The following is a 22,434-nucleotide window of genomic DNA, read 5'->3' on the forward strand; positions in this document are numbered from 1 at the left end:
TTTAAAAAATTAAAATTGTCTCTGTTTGAAGCACTACAAGGCCCAATTTCTGTTATATTTTACCTGTTTTGCAAGCATAATGTAACCTCCAAACTGTCAGACCATTGATAATGGGTAAATTGCTAACTAAATTTATTATTGATGTTTTAAGTACTTTTGGTTTACATTATTGTTTTGATATTATCATTGGAAGTTTTGTTTTTAATTGAAAAGTGGGCTATAAATATCCTAAATGGGTAACTAAAAACAAATTTAAAAGTGTCTGATCTGTAAACTTTTAAACAGGGAATACTCAAGATTTTAAAAGGTAAAATAACCCAGTTGACTATAATTGCAGGTTTAAAGCCAAGTCCACCCACTCAAATGCTTTGTGAATTATTGTGCTAAGAATGCTTTGGGATGGAATATTCCTTCTCAAGCACATAGTCAGCATCTTTTTGAAGGATGTCCAAGTATCCTTCACACCTATTTCAAAAATTGATTCATGTAATGTTTCTGAAAATTAATATATTTCTGGAATAACTTGATGTGCTTGATCTAGTGATACTGAAATAGCTTTTCATAATGTGATAAAGACCCAGAAGGCATTCTGTGAAAGTATTTGTGATGAGCTATAAAATTATTTTGATTAGCTTGTGTTTCCTTTTGCTTCATGGAAAAGATATGCTAAAGTTGTGGTCGCCTCTGCACTTGGTTTAAGGTGGCTTAAAATCTCCATGGAAATGTAAGTGATGGAAGGACAGAGAGAGCAAAGACAAGAGGGGGGTGAGTCATGACTTCAAAATTATCTCACTGCAGGCTTCATGCACGAATGACAGCAGTGCTATATCCCAAGTGACATTTTACAAATTGTCTCAATGCCCACAATCACTAAAGAGAGATTCTTAGCCTGTGTGGCAAAGGGTGGCAGGAAATGAAGGAGAACAGCAAGGACTCCTGTGCTTGAAACAGGAGTGGTGCTGCAGATGAAGGAATCTGGGCAGGTGCAGCCAGTCCAGAAGGATAAGGAAAACTCTCCTCCTACCACACAGTTCTTCCAAGTACAGGAAGCCTGTCTTCCTTTCCATTCGCTATCACAATTGGCAGCATGCTTAACATTTAGCAGCTACATCCTACACTTAGAAATGAGAACATCATGCACAGAAATGAAGTTGAGAATGGAACTCCCTTTCTCTAAAGATGATGAACAGTGAGACATTTAAAAAAGACATTCCAACTGGCAGCATTTAGAGTGCCGGGAATCAATTTGGTTGTACAGCTTTTTCTCCCTATAATCAAGGCAGGTGAGGCATGCTGACACACCCACTGATATGCCCACCTGTATGACATTGCTTATGCCTGTTTTTAAATGCACATACACACATAATTGTTTGGATGGATTAATGAATTACTTGATTTATTTATTTGCAGAATGATTTAAAAGCAGTTTTTGAACAAGAGAATTAAAGTAACATACCAACCAAAGGGTGAGATGGGTTAAAGGGGTGGTAGGCAGTGCTAGTCCTACTCAGAGTAGATCTATTGAAGTTAATAGATAGGACTAACTTTGGTTCATTAATTTCAATGAGTCTAGTCAGAGTAGGACTATATCCCCAGATATTTTGATCTTATAAATTGCTAATTCAAATATACTGGAGTGCCAGCCACAAGGCATAAATATCAAGAAAAGCGGGGCAAATGTTCTCATATTTCTCTTATTTGTGGTCACGTCAATACATTGCCAGCTCAAATATAAAAACAAGGAGTGCAAATCATTAATCCAATGTTGTATGGAAGGCAATGACTTCTGCTTCCAGTGTGTTGAAGCACCATGCTTTTTGGATGAGCCTATACACACATAACCCATAGGTCATGGCCCGGCAGTACATTCTAATTTATTTGCAGAACTTGATAATTTGACATGTAAACTTTTAAAAAATGCAACACAAAGTTACAACCTGTCTTGCCCTTGTATCACTGGCCCCCACGGAGTGGTGATTTTGAATGAAAAGCAGTATAAAAATGGCAATAAATAATCAGTCTACACCAATGAATTCTCACAAATTATATAGATAACTTCAGGGGTGGGGAATCTATGGCCCTCCAGATGTTGTTGGACTCCAGCTTCCATCAGCCCCAGCCACAATGGGCAATGGTCAGGGATGATGGGAGTTATAGTCCAGCAACATTTGGAGGATTTATTAGATTGCTGATCTAATTTGTGCCAAATTAGATGTTACAAAAGACTACTGTGTCTTTTCTCTCCCCCCATCAAAAAAAATCTGCAGAAGCCCCTGATTTGGATTGGGGCTGAGCACAAGCAGGGATTAATTAACATTTTGACCCCCACACTGACTCTCTGCTGCAGATTGCACACCCCCAAAGCTGCTATTACCACGTAGAAGAAAACATACAGATATTAATACAGGTGTCAGTGTCTTTTTGCTGAGATTAATAGCTGCTTCATGGGGGCAGTTTGTACCAAGGAATTGATGTGGAGCTAAGGGTGAAACCTCTCTCCTCTTGCACTCTACCCCTGATCCAAACCGCTTTGCATGTCTCATTACAGAACTTCTAGTAACATGCCTCTCAGTAGCGATTTCTCTGGCTGTGCTTGTTACATTATTCAGTGCACTGCAGGAGGGTTGCTATCTCAGGACCAGGCCGGAGCTTAGGGACAGAGCACATGCTTGGCATGCAGAAAGTCCCAGATCCACTCTTTGGCCTTTTCAATTAAAGGATCTCAGGCAGGGAAGACTCCAGAGAGCCCCTGCTGCCAGTCACAGGAGACAGTGTTGGGCAAAATGATGACCTGGTTCTGTACAAAGCAGCTTCATATGGTCAGGCCATCAAGAGAAAACAGTCTTTTGCTGTAAGATTATGGGTAGAAATACACTTGCTGTCCTGCTAGTTCCAATGCATCTCCACCTCTCCTGAAAATGGGGGCACATGACACTAGTCAAACCCCACACCTTTTTACTGTAAAATCTGGTGGGAGCAGCTTGAGTGCATTTTAAAATTCATCTTCAAAGAGATTTTGCAACTGATTGGCAGATCAACCCATTGTCCCTCCAGATGTGGCCAATGGAAACACTTTGCTCTGGCGACTTGTGTATTTCTATCCTATCTCTCCGCAGGAAATATTGTTTCCCCTCCCCTTCCAAGCCTGGCACTCTGAGGGAAACAGACGCTTATAAGTTAAGAATCCTGGGCTGTTTGCACACATCCCACTTACAGAGGGTTTCATTACTTTTTCACTGCATTATCTGTAAAGTTAAAGTAGAGCTGGCTTTCTAACCAAATTACATAATAGACATTGATGCCGATTTAAGGTTGCTCATGTAAAGCAACGAGAAGGCAAATTCCCATCCCTGTACAATACAGTGCCAAATGGTGTTGACCATTTGAGCTTCAGGCATGGTTCATGATCCACCAAGGGAGATTTCATGCACAGCTTTGCTGCCTTGGGACCAGGGATGGGGGAGAAATTCAGTTTGGTTTGCATTGTAATGCAGACCTACCTTGTTCACACTTCCTGAAACAATGCACAAACCAAACTGTGGCTATCCTTCAAAATTTGCACATCTGTGAACTTTATGATGCAGATCTCCAACCAGAAATGTGTAAATTAAAGGAAAGTGTACATAAAGACAGGAGTGACAGGATGGCAGAGAGGGGTGCTTCCCAGCACTGGTGTCACTGTGGCTTACTAGGAGGGAGAGTGGGAGGGCAAGATGGCAGGGAGGTTGCTGTGGTGTGGATGCACTGGCAAAACCAATCTGGTGCTCCTGCTGATGCATCTGCACCATGCCATCCTCCCCACTGCCTTTTCCCTCCTGGTAAGCTGCAGCAACTCCTGTGCTGGGAGACCAGGAAAGTGCTGCTGCCCCTCCCTGTTGCTCCTGCATAAAAATGCATGTATTGTTGAAAATACTAAAAAGCATTGTATTGGAGAAAGTTATTTGCCAAAATGTCTATATTAGGCATAATTGCATGCACAAATGTGAGTATTAGGAGGAATGCGGATGAATTTTCAAAAGGATTGAATTTTTTCTTTTTCTTTACAAATTTATGTGGGGATCTGAACTTAGGTTTGGGAAAATAGGCAGCTGAGAAAGACAAAATTGACCGATGCATCCATCCTAATTGGGATATAAAGGTTTGCATATAGGACCAGAAGTATACACAAGTGTCTAAGGCCAATGAACAAAGGTGAAGCTTGCGAATCTTGATTTGCCTCCACTTTGAAGCTTATTTTGATCTGAAAGTGTGTATCTCTGTGTGGTTTCCAGGATTTTGCTCACTGACCTTATTATATTGACACATTGCCAGCTAAAATTTGGCAATGACACTCTGCTCTAGGGCTGCTGGGTTCCAGCCATTCTGCGGATATTGATAAATTAGACATTATGTTGTTGTTTTGAGGATAAATAACACTACAGGAATGAATAAAAATAAGGCCTCGGGTATATGTTGTAGGGGAAGAAAAGTGTTGGGCATATATTTCATATAGTTAGAGGTGGGTGAGTGAATTGTCTGATTGTTCTACAGCCTCAAACTGAAGAGAGGATAGAACTTAATACTAAGCACGCAGAGACAATCAAATTGTCAAAGGGGTCATAAAAATATCACATGCAAAATGACTTAATATAGAGAGGTAAAATGCATCCAAACTGAGAGGAAGGCAATGGTAAGCCACCTCTGAATACCTCTTACCATGAAAACCCTATGAACAGAGTATCAAAAATGCAACATGAGATAATGCTGGAAGATGAGACCCCCAGGTCAGAAGGCATTCACTGAGCTACTGGGGAAGAACAAAGGACAAGTACAAGTAGCGCTGTGACTAATGACACAGCTGGGTCAAAGCTGAAAGGAAGCCCAGAGGCTGATGCGCACAGATACAAAAGGAGATTCCGGAGTTGTATGATGCACACAATAGGAGCATGGAATGTGAGAAGCATGAACCAGGGAAAGTGATGAACTTGAAGGCACACAACAACAACATGCTTCAAAGCCAAGATAGGTGAATTAGAGGGAAAATATAAAAGTGAACATACAGCATAAATATAACAAAGAGCCTTGTGGCACCTTAAAAACAAACACATTTGTTATGACATATGTTTTTTGGTTGCTACACGGGAGGCTACACGGGGGGACTGTAAACAGTGAGGTCAGAGGGAATGTGGAAAAATACAGATAAGAATTACTTAATTAACAGTAGTAAGTCACAAAACAGTTGCTGATAGCACAGACATCCTAGCATTGGTAAGGCAATTGTCTAATGTGACAAAAATCCTTTGACTTGGTTCAGTTCACAAATAATAGCATTGAACCTCTTGATGTATTATAATTCAGAGGTCTCATATTTCATGTCTCCCTTTGATGTTCTGTTGCTTGCTCCATGATGGCAATTCAAAGGCTACATAACATAGTGTCCTGGGAGAATGACATGTTTCCCCCCACTGGCTTCTGATGTCAGATGTGTTCATTTTGCATAGGGGCTGACGTGTTTGTCCTGTGTAAAATGTAAAATGCGGCAGGACATTGCTGGCATATATGACATTGGAAGTTGAACAGGTGACTGAACCCCTGATGTTGTGGGTAACATTATTAGCCTCTGTAACATTGTTGCCTGAGTAGACATGGAGACAGAGCTGACATCTGGGTGTGACACACAGCTCCCCTCTCTGGAACTGGTAACATTGATATAGTGAGCATCTCAGAAATTTGGTGGAATTGCATAGAATCAATGGGATATAGTTGTTCCTGGCTCTAAACCTACAGAAAGGACAGGATGGGGTTGTACTATTAATGTTCAGTATGTTCAGTATGTCAAAAACAGCAGTAAATTTGAAATGTTGGGAGAAACAAATTCACAGTGCAATTCTAGGCATGTTTACTCAGAAGTTCTACTGAGCTATTGCCATTAGGCAGGCACATTTCTTATACTGTATGCAGTGCCTGCTAAAACCATTTGTGTTTAGGCAAGTCTGCCCAGACATATAATCTTATTATGTACATTTGTTTTAAAAATTGTTGGTTTTATCTATATTTTGATAATTTTATTATTTTATTGCTATTTTTTGTTTTTATTGCTATTTTAATGAATATTTTATAGTTATACCATTTTATGTAAACCACTTACAGATTTTTTTGTAAGCAGTATATAAATCTTGTTAAAAAGCAAACAAATAAATAAACAAATTGTGCTAAACAGGGGCTTACTGCATAGTAAGTGTGTTTAGGGTTGTGCTGCATATCACAGAACTTTTGTAGGTAGAAATAGCAGACAAAAAAGTAACATAGTATTGGGGACGTGCTATCATTGCCTTGACAAAAATTCTAATATTGATCTAGAGAGGAAAAAAAGAAATTGGGGAGTGCGGGTGGAGCAAAAATGTAAAAAGTGAAAATGAATTACTTCAATCATCCTCATGTTGATTGGATAAATGTATATTTTGATCTCATCTGCACCGTACACTTAAAGCAGGTGACTGATTCCAGGTACAGTTCCTAGAGTTAGCTGGAAAGACGGACTGATTGTTAAACCACTCTGTGGTTTTACACACAGAGTGATTGCTATTGATTGTAGTTCTGTGAGGGGAATAGGGGGTGTCCTCACAACTCTCAGCATGCCTCACAAACTACACTTCCCAAGATTCTTTTGGGGAAGCCATCACTGTTTAAAGTGGTATGATACTGCTATACCACTTTTATGGTATAGTGCAGATGTGGGTCTCAGATTGTGATACAGATACAGATACAGATAAAATAACTGAATTGTTATGGAGTAGTAAATTGCATTGAATACATGGGACCTAGTCTGTGTAAACAAGCATAGGCTTGCACTGCAAATGTTTGCGCCTTAGAACTGTTAATCATGGAACTGACATGTGGGGATGTTACTCTTGATTTTACCTTCAGTGGTGTCTAGGATCTGGATAGATTGCTAGCAAACCACTTTGGAAAATAACCCCAACACTTTCAAATTCAATATATATGCACAAGTGGGAAATTGCCTAGAAAGTTCAACACTATCTTTTTCTTTTTCCCCAGAAGAGGAAATTTCACAACAGTGAGGGGATTTCTTAAAAAGAAGTTGGAGATTTAGAGTGAGTCAGGAGGGTCAAATTCTTTCAGGAAGCTTGGAAGTGATTTAAAGGCATTATAACTGTGACTCAGATAAAATATGGCTGTGAACACACTAGTCACCAGAGCAAAGTATTTTCATTAGCCACATGAGGAGGGGGAACTGATTGATCTGCTGATCAGTTGAGAAATCTCTTTGAAGCTCAATTTAAAAAAAAACAAGAAGCACCCAAGCTGCTCCCACCAAGTTTACAGTAAAAAGGGGTGGGGTTTAACTAGCATCGTGTGCCCTCATTTTCAGAAGAGAGAGGTGGAGGCGCACTGAAAACAGCAGAACAGTGAGTGTGTTTCTACCCTGGTTACCATAGATCAGAAAAAATATAAAGAAGTCCGAGAGGGTGCCAGTGGGCTTAAGTAGCAGCGTCAAAGGAGTCATAAAAGGCAAGAATTAAGAAAGAAACTAAAAGTGGAATTCCCACCCAAATGAGAAAAGTAAAAAGGGGACAAATTTTGATAAAACAAATATATGGATGATAAGGCAATCAAAAGGGGAATCAGCCTCTTTACCAGAGGATTAGAGGGAGGAAAAGGAAAGAAGCAAACTCAGGCACCGATTCTTAAAACTGAATTGACTACAACCAAAGATATTGGAATTGTGGTGACTACGACCTGGGAGACCAGGGTTCAAATCCCCGCACAGCCATGAAGCTCACTGGGTGACCTTGGGCCAGTTACTGCCTCTCAGCCTCAGAGGAAGGCAATGGTAAACCCCCTCTGAATACCACTTACCATGAAAACCCTATTCATAGGGTTGCCATAAGTTGGAATCGACTTGAAGGCAGTCCATTTCCATTTTTCACCAGTGAAAAAGGCAAGCTCAGTGCTGGGCACTATTAGGAAAGGGGTTGAAAATGCAATAGCCCATTTGCATTAAGCAACATGCTATAGTAGTACACAATGCTTTTATCTATAGTATGCTTATAGCTGGAGTACTGTATATAGTTGTGATGGCCCATCTTGAAATGCTTAACATTCCGCTGGAAAGCTGTGGAAAAAGGCAACCAAAATGATCAAGCAGCTGGAGCACCTTCCGTAAGACTAAAACATTGAGGACTTGTGTAGTCTGGGGAAAAGTTGAGGAAGGGCAGGAAGGAGGCATGATAAAAGATTATAAAAGGAATGGTGTGGAGGAAGTGGAAACAGAGCCTTCCTCACCCCCCCCATATGGGGTTGGGGAGTGTGTCCCTCGGTGGAATTAATCAGCACTAGGTTTAGAGTAGATACAGGATAGCACTATTTCACACAATGAATGCTTAATTTATCGAACTCACTGCCATGGGATGTGGTGATGGCCACTATCTTAGATGGCTATTAAAAAGGGTTAGATAAATGCATAGAGATTAGCTCTACCAACAGCTGTGGTTGGTAGTGGGGTACTGCTACTTACTTGACCACCCCTGTGGCATACCAGAAGGCAAGGGGGAGCAGCAAGGCAGCAATGAGGTTGGTACGGTGCAACCACACCAGCAGAGCCAATCCAGCACTCCTTTAATAATAATAATAATAATAATAATAATAATAATTTAATTTCTGTGTCGCCTATCTGGCCAATGGCCACTCTTTGTTTCAATAAAATACATCATAATAAAACAATACAACGATAAAACTATAAAACTATAAACAATGACAGTTCAGAGTACTAGGCAATTTATCATAGTGATTAACCCTCCCCGGAAGTCCCAATGGACTTTACCCTCAGTCCAGGTTTTACTCTGAACTTTCAAGGAGCTTATTGAAAGTTTGGACTAAAACCCAGAGTAGATTCCACTGCCCCACTGACATGGACCCACAAGCCACCACTGATGCTGAGTGAGTGTATTTATTTATTTATATTAGATTTATATCCCGCCCTTCCTCCCAATAGGAGTCCAGGGCTGCATGTATGTGACTGCATGTATAATAAGTGTGTGACTCTGTGTGTGTGTGTGTGTGTGAGAGAGAGAGAGAGAGAGAGAGAATGCTGTGTGCTTGCATGTGTGTGTAGTCTGGATATGTATTGAGTGTGTGTGGGTTTGTGCGTGTGGCATGTGTTATAAATATCTACATGTGGTCTGTACGTGTGATGAGTGCAGTGTGTGCATGGTCATATTGACCATGACCACTACAAAGATGTGGCCCTCACATGGTTGGCCAACCTTGAATGCAGCCCTCGGAGAGAAAAAGGTTACCCCCCCCCATGTATAGGGTGATACTTATGGAAGAGAAACATGTAGCACTCATTTGCATATGTAGTTCCCAGTCCAAAAAGAGATATTCATGCACAAGATTTTGTAACATTGTAGCATATATATACAAGATATATATATGTATGAAATTCTTCATATCCTTTTACAAGTGTGTGTATGATATACCAGACAGCACACTGTGTCCTGAGACAAGTTTATTATTGCTTTCATCTTTGCACCATAGGACCTTGAGCTTAACATTACTGTCTTTTCATATATATATTTTTACCACAGCTATAACAGTTTAAGTAATAATTGTTCCCCATCTATCCCTTAGAGACAAATGCCTTCTGCAGCCCATGCAGATGCATTTAAAGCAGATTTGGCAAAAAGAGGATGAATTAATGTAAGTACAAATGCTGCGCGATTGATTTCTACGCTAAATGCACATTTATTCAATGGACATTAGGCCAAAAAGCTAATGCACACTCTTGGCTTCATTTAAATGGCTGGACAGAGCACAGCAGAACCCAGACTTAGGACTTATCAGATGTCATAAATTTAGGGCACTGAGGGTGTTGTTTCAGCACCAGCCTTGTCTGCCTTCTGTTCTGCAACTCTGATCATGCAGGATCAGTGCATAGGAACACAGAAAACAGTCTTATACTGAGTCAAACCATTGGTTCTTCTAGCTAAGAAATCATTATTTTAGTATGACAGCACCTATACTTTGGAACTCCCTGCATATTGACATTGGGCAGGCACCTCCCCTGTATTCTTTTCGACGCCTACTTTAAACATTTCTATTTAGGCCGGCCTATCCAGATACGTACATGATGTATTTCAGTTATTTTTTAGTTCACTGCTGATTTTAATTGTCTTTTACATGTTTTATTGCTAGTTTTTTTTTACTGTTTTTATGAATGATTTTAATATTTCTTGTAAACCGCATAGAGGTTTTGTTAATAAAATAAAAACTACTGAGTGGCAGCAGTTCTGCAGAGTTTCAAACAGAGATATTTCCCAGCCCTGCCCGAGAATGCTAGACATTGAACCTGGAACTTCTGCATGCAAAGCACGAGCTCTACCACAGAGCTACACACAATGCAAGGAGTATAGAGGTGTTCTGGCATATTTCATTCCTCCTTCTGAGGCTAGCATTGCTAACCAACCTGCCTTTTCCTGGAGGTCCAGCCAGCCAGAATTTTACAGGCCTGACTAGAATGTCATCCCCTTGGCTGGTTGCCAGAACTGCAAGGTGCCTAGCCAAGGGAAGAAGAAAACAGAAGTCCAAAACAACTATTTTGCCATTAGTGCAGACATATGCAGGGCAGGTGTGGGGTACTCAATGCTTAGGAGAAACAACTTTGCACATGTTCAGAGCACTATAGGGTTGACTCATACCATTCAAAACAAACTGGGGATTCGACTTAAACACTAAAAAGTACCAAATATTAGGGTTAAATATGGTGTAGCAAACAGAGACAAGAGTGATTTTAAAAAATATTTACTTTTTATTTAAAGGAAGCTAGATTATGCAAGAGGAATTAAAGGCAATGAAGAAAGAGGACCCTCACTGCAATATGGACAATATACAAAGCCTTCCCTTTCCCCACTGCTTGGACCCTGTTGTGAAGTCGGACATAGCTTCCCCCCTCAATGAAGAATTCAGGGCACAGCTTGCCCACTTTGGATACGGCTCTCCTCCAGACCTCCAGAACTTCCAGGGCTCCTTAGAAGGGGGATCTCGTAAGCGTAAAAGCATGCCCACAAAAATGCCTTCCGCTGTCCCTCTAGGAGATTCCACCTCCCCGTTGCACAGATCTGAAGACAACCCCGCTGGAGGCTCTCCTAGCCTCCCTTTAATATTCCGTCACCACCATCACACACAGCCAAACTACAACGCCCACATGATTGACCTGTGTAACATTGGCTTTCAGTTCTACAGAACTCTGGAACACTTTGGAGCACAACCAGTAAAGGAAGAACCGATCAAGGGTAATGTGCTCTGGCCTGGACACACCACTTTTCTGCAGTCTCCCTATCCATACTATCCCAAAGTTCACCCTGCCTTGATGTTTCCTTTTTTTATGCCCCCAGAATTTCATTTCAGAAGCCCTTTCCCACTGAAAAGGCCTCCAGAGCCCCCTTTCAGGAGCGCTGAGTTAGAACAAGCTGAAAATAAGCAGAAGGTGGAAAGGGTGGACGTTAACATCCAGATAGATGACAGCTATTATGTCGATGTAGGAGGGGAACAAAAACGCTGGCAGTGTCCTATGTGTGACAAATCTTACACGTCCAAGTACAACTTGGTCACTCACATTTTGGGGCACAGCGGGATCAAACCACATGCTTGCTCTCGGTGCGGCAAGCTTTTCAAGCAGCTGAGCCATCTGCACACCCATATGCTGACCCACCAGGGCACCAGGCCTCACAAGTGCCAAGTGTGTCACAAGGCCTTCACCCAAACCAGCCACTTGAAGAGACACATGATGCAGCACAGTGACATCAAACCTTACAGCTGCAGGATCTGTGGGAGAGGTTTTGCCTATCCCAGCGAGTTGAAAGCCCATGAGTCCAAGCATGAGAATGGCCGGGAAAATATTTGCATTGAGTGTGGCCTTGACTTCCCAACCTTGGCTCAGTTGAAAAGGCACCTAACCACCCACCGAGGTCCAATACAGTATAATTGCACAGAGTGTGATAAGACCTTCCAGTACCCAAGCCAACTGCAGAATCACATGATGAAGCACAAGGACATCCGCCCATACATCTGTACCGAATGTGGCATGGAGTTTGTGCAACCCCATCACCTCAAGCAGCACTCTTTGACTCATAAGGTAAGTCTGTGCTAGTGATTCCCAACTGGTGGGCTACAGAAATCTTAGTGGTGTGCATCACTAAATGTACCTCCATTTAAGCCAAGGATGGGAATCTGCAACTCCCATCATCCCTGTCTATTGGCCATGCTAGCCAGGGCTGATGGGAGTTGTAGTCCAACAACATTTGGAGGGCCACCATTTTCCCATCTTTGGTTTAAGCACTTGTAAACTGAGTCTGACATATACTAAGGCTGCAGTCTGAAATATACTTACTAAGGAGTAAGCTCCATTGGATTTAGTGGGGCCTACCTAAGAATCTAAGAAGAGCTTGCTGGACCAGGCCAATGACCCATATAGCCCAGCATCCTGTTCTCACAGTGGCCAACCAGATGTCCATGGGAAGCCCGTAACCAGGACCTATGTGCAAGAGCGTGTTTACTTCACAGTAAACATGTCTAGGATTGCTTTTAAAGACTAAAATCCTATGTATGCTTACACAGGAATAAATCTAACTGATCTTGATGGGATACTTGAGAGTAAACACATAGGGTTGCACTATAAAATTCATACAATGCTTTGTAATATCTGAGTGAAAATACCAACTGTTCATTATAGAAGACAGTGAAAAGTGATGATAAAACTGTTGCGTTTCTTGCTAATTGAAGTGCAATTAATTGTTATTATTTACTTGTATATCACATTATTTTTGCAGAGATACACAGTATTTTCCACTCAGGTTCTTGTGTTCAGATGTCTTGAAGATGCCTGGAAATAGAATAGTGCATTAGTAATGCAATAAAGTGTGAAGGTGTGGAGATAACAATAATTTTCTCTTTGTTATAGTTTTTCTAACTTACTTCAAGTTAGGATTGTTGTGAGAATGATGGTGTCCGTAGTAGCAATTGTAATACACTGTGCTAGATGCTGTAAATGATTTTTAATTGTGTTTGTGTTTCTTATAATGTATTTTATTGTATTACAGTTTGCATTCCATAGAATTCAAATTGTCATATAGTAAAATACAATAGAAGAAATAAAAGAGGCAATAAAATACAATTAAAAATCAATATGAATATTTAGTGTGGACCACCTGAATGAAGCCCATGGACCACTGGTGGTCTACAGATCACAGGATTCTCTTTATATCTTTGACTTCCAGTCATGGGCAACAGGATTATATTGGTTCAGTTTGCATGGCCGCTGTAAGGACCAGAAACATGTCTAATGGAAAGACAAGAAAAGGATGTGACAGTTGGTCAAATTGGAAATTGCTGTATTGCTATTAAAAGTATATTGCCACAATAGCCATACTCTTCCGTTTCCTTGCTCTTATGTTTTTCAAGGGTGTGAAAGAGCACAAGTGTGGGATCTGTGGCCGAGAGTTCACACTGCTTGCCAACATGAAGAGACATGTATTAATTCACACCAACATCAGGGCCTACCAGTGCCACCTGTGTTTCAAGAGCTTTGTGCAGAAACAGACACTCAAAGCCCATATGATTGTCCACTCAGATGTCAAGCCCTTCAAATGTAAGGTGAGTGCTTCAAAGGCATACAATCCAGTGTAACGAAATTCTATCCCCAAGTATTTGTGCTATAAGAAAGTATAGCAAATAAAAACGGGGATTGAATATTCATCACACATTGTACATTCAGTAAATAACAAAATAATGTAATATCTGTAGCTAGAATTCCTGATCAAATTCCTATAGCTTCCATGGTGATTTAACCAGGTGTAAGCTTCACATGTGATAGTGGTAATCACTAATATAACTTGAAAATACATTTTGGCTCCTGAACAGAAAAGTGGTACACATAATATAGAAATGAATCAATATATACAATATCAATTATTTTTGTTTTATTACCTCTATATCCTGCCTTTCTTCCATTACGGAGCCCAAGACCCTTCATGGTGGTAAAAATATAACAATAAATTAAATAGCCGTGCCACCCATTGGTGATGCTGCAAGTCCATTTTAATAAGCCTAATTGTAGGCTTGGCCTCTAAAAAGGAGGAAGCATATTTATATTTCAGGGGGGAAAACTAATCTTGACAGCTGTTAGAATTAAGACAACCAGGGGTATTCTTCATGACCAGAACCTGACCATCCTTAAATCTTAATGGAGTTTTCACCCACAACAAATAGTAAAATAATTTGTTCCACATCATTTGTGTGAAAGTTGTTAAAGAGAGACAGAGAGCAAGAGGGCCATTTTTCAGTTGAATGTACATTCTGTTGTACATAGCCAGTGAACATTTTACTCTCAGGACTAGGCGAGACACAGAGGCCATGAACATAAAGCACATTTCTACTGACAAGGCAAAAGGGCAAGGGCATCTTTCTAGGAAGTATAGCAAGCTTGACCAATTTTATGGCCTGCCAGTTGTAAGGCCAATTTGGCACACCTGCCTGATATGGACTTCGAGGCTTACCTCACATAGTTCATGGCAACTCACTGGGTCTGATCCCTCTCTCAGACCCAAGGCTCCTGATCTGGAACCCTGAAATACCTGACATTTACATTCAAATCACAGATCCAAGAAACAAAGCATACATGCACACACTAACATGCTTTGGAAAACATCCTAATACTCTAAAGAGCCAGCTTTCCTAAGCTGGTGTCCTCTAGATGTTTTGGAGTACAACTCCCATCTTCCCTGACCACTGGCGTTGCTGGCTGGTCTGATGGGAGCTGTCACCCAAACCCTCCGAAGGGCACCAGACTGGGGAAAGGCTAGCTTACAGAAATGAATATTAATCGTGTGAATGAAGCATTTATTTATTTAGAAAAATGTATAAACTGCTGAATCCAAGAACACTCTCAGTAGTGTAGATAATAACACTGTAGATAAAACACAGATAAAATCAATTAAACTATTTTATATATATATCATATATATCATAAACAGTAGATATATGAAATAATTATCACTAAAACTGAAATTAGATCAGTAAAACTTACCTAGGTAAATAAATGATATGTCTAGGTAGGCTTGCTGAAATAAAAAACATTTTCAGCAGGCATCAAACAATCTTGTGAGGGCACCTGCCTAATATCAATAGGCAGGGAGTTCCAAAGCATACAGGTGCTGCTATGCTAAAAGATTAACTACAGCAGGGCCCCACTCATATGGCGGGTCACGTTCCAGACCCCCGCCGAAAAGCGAAACCAGCCAAAAAGTGGAACTCCATCAATAAAATGGCGCCCAATGCCCGAAAAAGCCATAAAAGCGGAACAAGCGCTGTATGAGTGGGGCCTTACTCTAATTACTCTAACTGAAAACCATGGTATTAGCGGAATGCCGAAAAGTGGGGCCCTACTGTACTTACAAATGCATCACACAAAGTAGGGGAGTGGAATTATGCTTTTGGCCTGGACTCTCGGCATGCTGCCTGGCCTTGCCACTAGACATTCATTGCATTAGTGCAGTCATCTGCAAAGAATAGCCTGTGTGAGAACAGCTACTTATACATAGGCTTCCACATAATGAAACACCCAATTATGTCAGGTTGCATGAAAGCTTTTTCCTTGCAAACAACTGTGCTAATATGTGTGGAAGTAGAGATGGGAACCTTTGGCTGGTGCCGGTTTCAAAGCATTGTGTCAACCTAAGAGGCCGATATCGATCCAAGTTTGTTCTTTGTTCTCTAGCTGCTGCTTTTACCAATCTGTTTTTTCCCTTTGCAAGAGATAATGATATTAATATAGATATTTGTAAAGGAAATATCAATTTTTTAAAAGGAAATATCAATAAATGAAAGAAAATATTGATAAAAGTTTCATTCTTAATATCAATATTTTAGAGGTGATTTTTTTTAAAAAAACATTTTCAAAAAGAGCTGTGGAAAAATTAAAATCTGATCCATAATGATAGAGAATAAAAGAATTAATGAAAAATTCAATATCAAATCTGAATTGGGCGGAATTCTAGCACATCCAGGAAGCATGGCTGATGCTGGAGGTGGGACCAGGAGTGCATCTCTATTCCCCAGTAGTCATATTATGCCCCTTTTATGCAAGTAGCATGTGAAGGGGCTTAACAAACAATAGAATACCTCTGTGGTATTTTAAATATTTTACCACTTTTGGAGACAGCCTGTTGGAGCTGATGAAACACTGGCCTAGTTATGCTCTTCTTTGCTTGCTTCCTATGTCCTTAGCCCAAATAAGGAAGTTTTGAAACTCAAATGTTAAGATGTGATCTTCTTTATTTCCTTTCAATTTTGTTTCTCATCTCAAGATTGCACTTTCACAGCACTTAGTGTAATTGCTAGTCTGCTGATAAATATAGCTGACATTTGCATAGCACATTTCATCCTAAAGGGAGGTCAAGGATGCTTAACAATTTGATATACCAGCTAAACACATGAATCAATCCATGCGTGAGACAGTTTTTATCAGTACACAATACAAATGATGCCTGTACCTTAAGGCTGAGAGTTTATTAACAAGACTGGATAGGATGGTATCATATTTCAAACAGGACAAAATAAATTGGTTAAACTGCAGCTTAATCTGCACCATGGTGTCGTAAACATTAAACCTGCAGAAATGTGTATCTGCTTCTTCATGTGAACAGCCAAAGTCTTGCGGTGAGCTGGAGAAGAAGAAGGTGCTGGTGAAGTCCACCCCTTTGTCTTCATTGCTAAATGGCCCCATCTCCACTATACATTTAAACAAGAATTATACCACTTAAGACTGCGAAGTTGAGAAACTGAAACTGACACATTTGCCCCTACCTGGACTCAGCCAGCATAGCCAATTATGAGGGATGATGGGATCTGTAGTCCAAAAGCATCCAGAGAGCCCCATGTTCCCCATCCTTGCACTAAACTGCTCATTCTTGGGGCATAAATTCACATGGCACTTCCATCCCCTGCCTGTGCTCATGTGAAATCCTGAGAGTCCTGTTACAGATGGAAGACTTATAAACTGAGAAAATAAAGGAACAAATAAATAATAAATCAGAAGGAAATAAAGACACAGAGAGTCAGGCTGATCAGCTTTAAGAATCTTTTCCCCACCCCCAACTTTAAGAATCTCCTGAGGAATTTGGGCTCTTTGGCTGGCATTCAGTGAGTTAAGGCAATGACCAGATAGCTGCAATTTTGGCACCAAGCTCCTCCTCAGCAGAAGGAAGGATATAGCTGTACGAACTGCTTGCTTAACAATGGCCTGCATGTCCCAAGGGAATGGCCTGCAAATAGATTTCATCTTGCTTTCTCTTGTACTTTTTGGAGCTTCCTGTTTTCTCACGGCCCTTTTGGACAGTTTACAGTCTTTCTCTTGCTCCCTCTCTCTCACTTTCAGGAAGGGAACACCCTTCTTATTAAACTTCTTTTTAAAACAAAGAAAAGAAAAGAAAAGAAAAGAAAAAAGGATACATGGGAAGGACAGCCCAGCAGTGGCCTTTCTCCTTCACGGCAGGCTTCAGCTTTCTTTGACTTGTTTCTCAGAGCAAAAGCAAACACCCATCTTTCCTCCACAGCTAATCATGGCTCCACAGAGGCCGTACATGGCTTGTGGGGAGAAGAAACCCTTTGTCACTCACGTTTCCTCAGCCACTGGGTTTTTCCTCTCTGAAGAGTGTGCTGCCCACTCTCTTTGGATGCAAGTCAATCTAGAGGTTCTATTCTTTATTTCAAGAAAACCTTCCCATGGCTTTTGCTTCCAAGTAAAGAAGGGGTGGAAATTAAGATTTGGTTTGCATTTTAAAGACAAACGTACCTAAATTGCACTTCCTGGAACAATATGTGGAGTGAAATCCAGCCATCCTTAAAATCTGCACTTCTCTGAATTTTATGATGCAGTCCTCCAGCCAAGTAATGTGTGCAAAAATGCATAGTGTGCATATACTGTAAATCCATATATTGCTGAAAATAACACACACAATACATTTTGTTAGGGAAAACTGCATAGGAATATATTTGAAAAAAATTGTACTGAAATGTTGATGAATTTTCATGAGGACGTTTTTTGAAAAATGTATGTAGTGACGTGGGAAAAGTGGAGAACTGAAGATTGGAAAAATGAGAAACTGAGAGAAACCAAAATTGACAGATATCCCTACTTCCAAACGTTGTCATTTTGCTAATGCAAGGATGTCACTGAAGCAGCTGTCAGCCATATTAATTCCCAAAGGTTTGAGTTTTTCGCATGTGCTTGCATATTGGAAGAGGGTTACACTCAACCACTGTAGCCCACTAGGTTGGTGTTAGGTTGGGCTCTCCTCTATTTGGCAAAGCTACAGTCCTAGGTTAATGTTTTCTAAAAATTCCAGAGTGATACTGCTATCAAAATTTGTTGAGCAATTCTGGAACTATCCTACATTAAATCTGAAATCCTGCATGGGAGTAGGGAAAATTCTCCAGCATCTTAGTGTGTATTTCTCTTCATAAACACATTTTAATAGGCATTTTCACTAAAGTACACATTTGTGCAAGCCATTTCTCATCATATAATGAATCTTTGTATGTTATTTTCACTCATATATTCATTTTTATGCACACTTTCCCCAATATATGCATTTTTGTAAATGTTGTTTGGTTGGTGAACTGTGTCGCAAAATCCAAGTAAGTGCAAATTTTGAAGGATGCCGGTATTTAGGTTCTTATATTCTTTTGGAAAATGTGAATTTAATAGATTCATCTTGAAATGTGAACTGAATGGAAATTCTCGCCATCCCCACTTGAGAGATAATCCCATTGAACTCAAGGGACGTACTTCTGAATAGCTCTGCATAGGATTATGCTGTATGTATGTTATGGGTTTTAGCTGTGGGTCAATAACTTTGCCAAAAATATGCCTTGTATTACAAAAATGTGTACATACACCTAAGAAAAAAGGACCAGAGGATGACAACTATGATAAATAATAATTTGGGACAGCCCTGTCCTCCATGAATTTGTCTAATCCCCATTTAAAGACATCTAAGCCAGTGTCTGTGAATTACACATGTAGTAGTGCATTCTCACCTTGTGGTAGTGAAGAAAGTGAATCCTTGAAATGACAGAGTTGTCAACACACTGAAGTAAAATATTTCCATAAAAGCAAGTTGTAAGCATTGATTCTGACATTTCCACCTGCCACTAGATACACCATTGTGTGGTATAAAGCCTACACATACTATACAATAGTTTGGTGGATAGAAGGTATCCTGGCATTCAGAGTCAGGCTCATTTAAATTGCTATGCCCAACAATCCCATAGGGAGATTTTCTCCCATAAGGTGCCAATAGTCTTTCCAGCTTGCGTCCATCTTTCTTCCTTCTCATGACATTCAAATGTTTTGTTTCACAACAAAGGCGAAGAACTGCACACCCCAGAGACCAAAGACTCTGTTAAGGACTCCTATAAAAAATGCTTGATAGACTGTGAAAGAATGGCTCTGGGCGGGGCTGTTCTGGGCCACCACATACAGAAACATGACTAAAGCAAAGATTAATGAAGAAACAGAGGCGTCGTAATGCCTAAAGAGGAAATGCACAACCTTCCTCTTCATCTCTCTTATTTTCCTGCAGCATTCCAGGCATTCTTTTCCTTGCCAATAGAGGTCCTGATTCTGGCTGCATTCCTCCCAATTTCTTTTTGCCATCTCCTGGAAAGAGGCAGCTGTGCTCTTAGTATTAAACCTCACCAGAGTGACTGAATGAGTCTATAGAATTTCTCACACTTCCAGAGGGCCATTTCAAACATTGCACTGCAACAAACCCAAATTTGCCCTCAAGCTGCACTGCAACAAACTTATGTTTTCCCTCAAGTAGCTATTAATGTACCCGCATTTGCTTTAAAACGCTTGTTATATTAACAGTTTGCATTTTTAGTGATAGGATTAAAAAAACCCTCTTAGGTACTTAAGGACTCTTCCAGCAGCTTCTGTTCAATTTTCAGCCCTAACCCTCAGTGAGCATCAGCAGCAGTGGAGACCAAGCCCAAAACAATTAACTGTAAAGACAACCCCTCTTCTTCAAAGTTGGCCCAAGTCATTTTGACAAGATGTTCCTCCCATTCCATATTCTGAAGCTGACTGCGGTGGCAGCTGTATCTTAGTTCAACAGCAGTGACACAAACAGCATCCTCCATCACATCAGAGGGCAGCAGGCTAGTGTAGGGGTGCAGGGCAGGCGACAAAATATACACAGCTCCATCTTCCAACACTTTGTCACCTGAGGCCGCTGCCTCAGTCTGCCTTATAGTAGGGCTGGCTCTGCTCTCCTTATGGGTGCTATCCAGCAGACACAGCTGAGTCTTGGCCTGTTACAGAATTACTTCCACAAATCAAGTATATACTTTCATTATTTCTGATTAGCTGAGATAGACTGGAGATACATTTATTTCTAACTTGACCATTTTTATTTTATTTGATCATAAGAATGTATATACATATGCTTACATAACCTTACATTATTTCAAACCACCATATCAGCTTATATTTATTTGTACATTTCTGCAATAAAAAGACAAAAAGTTATAAAAGAAAAAAAACACAAGGAGAAAAACACAAGTTAACACAAGTCTGTAACATACGACACCTTTCATGTGATTCTTAAATTACACCCAAATTACATTACATTCCAATATAAGATGAAAATACTCTACTTCCAAAAAGGTTAATATCAGCCTGCATTCCCTAACTCTAACAAATTCCATTAATTTAATCATAAAGATTGTGTCCCAAGAAATATCCTCCCCCAGTTATAACTAACATGCATTTTAACTGCCAAAAGAAAACAGGCAAGCCTTTCCCAATCCTCACATGGGAGTATTGGTCCCACAAAAACAAACAGCACAATTAAAGGATTCAAAGGGATATTATGACCAGCCATTTCTGCTATCTGGTCAGGAATTAACTAGATGTTAATTCTCAATATGTACCTTGACGATTTGCACCTGTGCAGCTATCTACAACTTGGCTGTTGGCACTTAAGTGCACAGCTCTGCTCTTCTTATTCCTTGATCTTGCCAAGCCTTCTGTTCAATGGCTCAATTCATGTTTTAACACCTTTAAAATATTTGATAAGCAGGCCTTGCAACAAAATGCTGCAGCATAAAGTGCACCTGTGCAGGATTCCAATCAGCGAGTCATGCCCTCAGCTATTCTATACACACACACCCCTGGTTATCCCAAGAGTCAGCTCACTTTTTCCACACTCACTGAGCATGCTCAGTCTTTATAGGGCTGTTTTTTAGGTTCCTTTCCTTTAGTGTTTTTATTTCAAAAGACTTTTTGTGCTTTCTCAAACCTTTGAGTTCCCCAGAGCCTGCTGATACCTCCCTCTTGGGTGAGGAGGGTAATGTTGGCTACACAAGGAACAGCACTGAGAATTCTGAGTTCACTATTAGTATATATGAAGATTACAGGCATGTGGGATGCCTAAATGGGCAAATGCTTGTCACATGGCCACATCCAATTTAAATCAGTCCTCAAACTGCAAAGCCCCCCCCCGATCCCAGGTCCTTAAACTAGACTTACTTTGATTTGGGACCTATTCATCCATTGACACAGATTTAAGGAAGGGATGGGATTGGCCTCTTGATGGGTTTATAGGCAGAAGAAACTGTTCAGATTTCTCCTGTAAATACAGTTTAGGACTGTAAGCTGTTAAGAAATTGTCTCCGCTGCAACATGCTCTGTCTCAAAAAAATAATAATGATGTCTTCTGGAAAGTGTATCTGCAGAATAAATCACTTTGATTGTCATTGGTCTTTTGACAGCTGTGTGGAAAAGAATTTAATCGAATGCATAATTTAATGGGGCACATGCACTTGCATTCAGACAGCAAGCCGTTCAAATGCCTCTACTGTCCCAGCAAATTCACCTTGAAAGGGAACCTAACCAGACACATGAAAGTCAAGCATGGAGTCATGGAAAGAGGATTTCGTTCTCAAGGTAAATGAGTGGCAACCAGGGTGATTTTTTTGCATTAGATATAATAGTATCATACCACATGTACAGCATTTTGTGCATCTGAGGAGTCAGGCATTCTATGGACCTAATGGAACCAGATCTTGCCAAGTAAGGGGTAGACTATGTGGAGTAGCCAAGTCTCAAGATAGGCCAAACAGAGGGCAAACCCATTGTTACACAGAGGAGAGAAACATACCTGACCAGGAAGCAATTAAGTGTCGGAGTTTGTCACATGACCTGCTCTGGTCTTTCAGGTGTTCAGATTACACATAAAGGACTGTCTGGTTCTGTTGGAAATTACTGCACATGACAGATACTGTAGGTTGTATCTTAGGTTCAGGACCATTGCAGGGTTGAGACCAATATTTGGTTGTTAAGCTTTTAAAAATCCATCTTGCATCTTA

The 22,434-nt window shown here is 40.4% G+C and overlaps 1 protein-coding gene across 8 annotated transcripts in view; it reads left to right on the forward strand.

Annotated features, from left to right (window-relative positions):
• The window catches only part of ZNF366 (zinc finger protein 366), a 53,479-nt gene that overhangs the window by 24,827 nt on the left and 6,218 nt on the right, over positions 1 to 22,434 (forward strand). For 6 of the 8 annotated variants that reach the window (XM_061621189.1, XM_061621207.1, XM_061621182.1 and 3 more), the window contains 4 exons: positions 9,634 to 9,702; positions 10,821 to 12,136; positions 13,462 to 13,653; positions 21,838 to 22,012. In XM_061621189.1, the coding sequence (XP_061477173.1) occupies positions 10,832 to 12,136; positions 13,462 to 13,653; positions 21,838 to 22,012 (1,672 nt within the window). In that variant the 5' untranslated portion in view covers positions 9,634 to 9,702; positions 10,821 to 10,831. Of the gene's footprint in view, positions 1 to 661; positions 766 to 9,633; positions 9,703 to 10,820; positions 12,137 to 13,461; positions 13,654 to 21,837; positions 22,013 to 22,434 lie in introns of all 8 variants that reach the window. The other 2 variants (XM_061621217.1, XM_061621227.1) reach the window with 2 other exon arrangements.

The sequence above is a fragment of the Rhineura floridana genome, chromosome 1 (genome assembly GCF_030035675.1).
Source record: "Rhineura floridana isolate rRhiFlo1 chromosome 1, rRhiFlo1.hap2, whole genome shotgun sequence".
In the NCBI taxonomy this organism is placed as follows: Eukaryota; Metazoa; Chordata; class Lepidosauria; order Squamata; family Rhineuridae; genus Rhineura; species Rhineura floridana.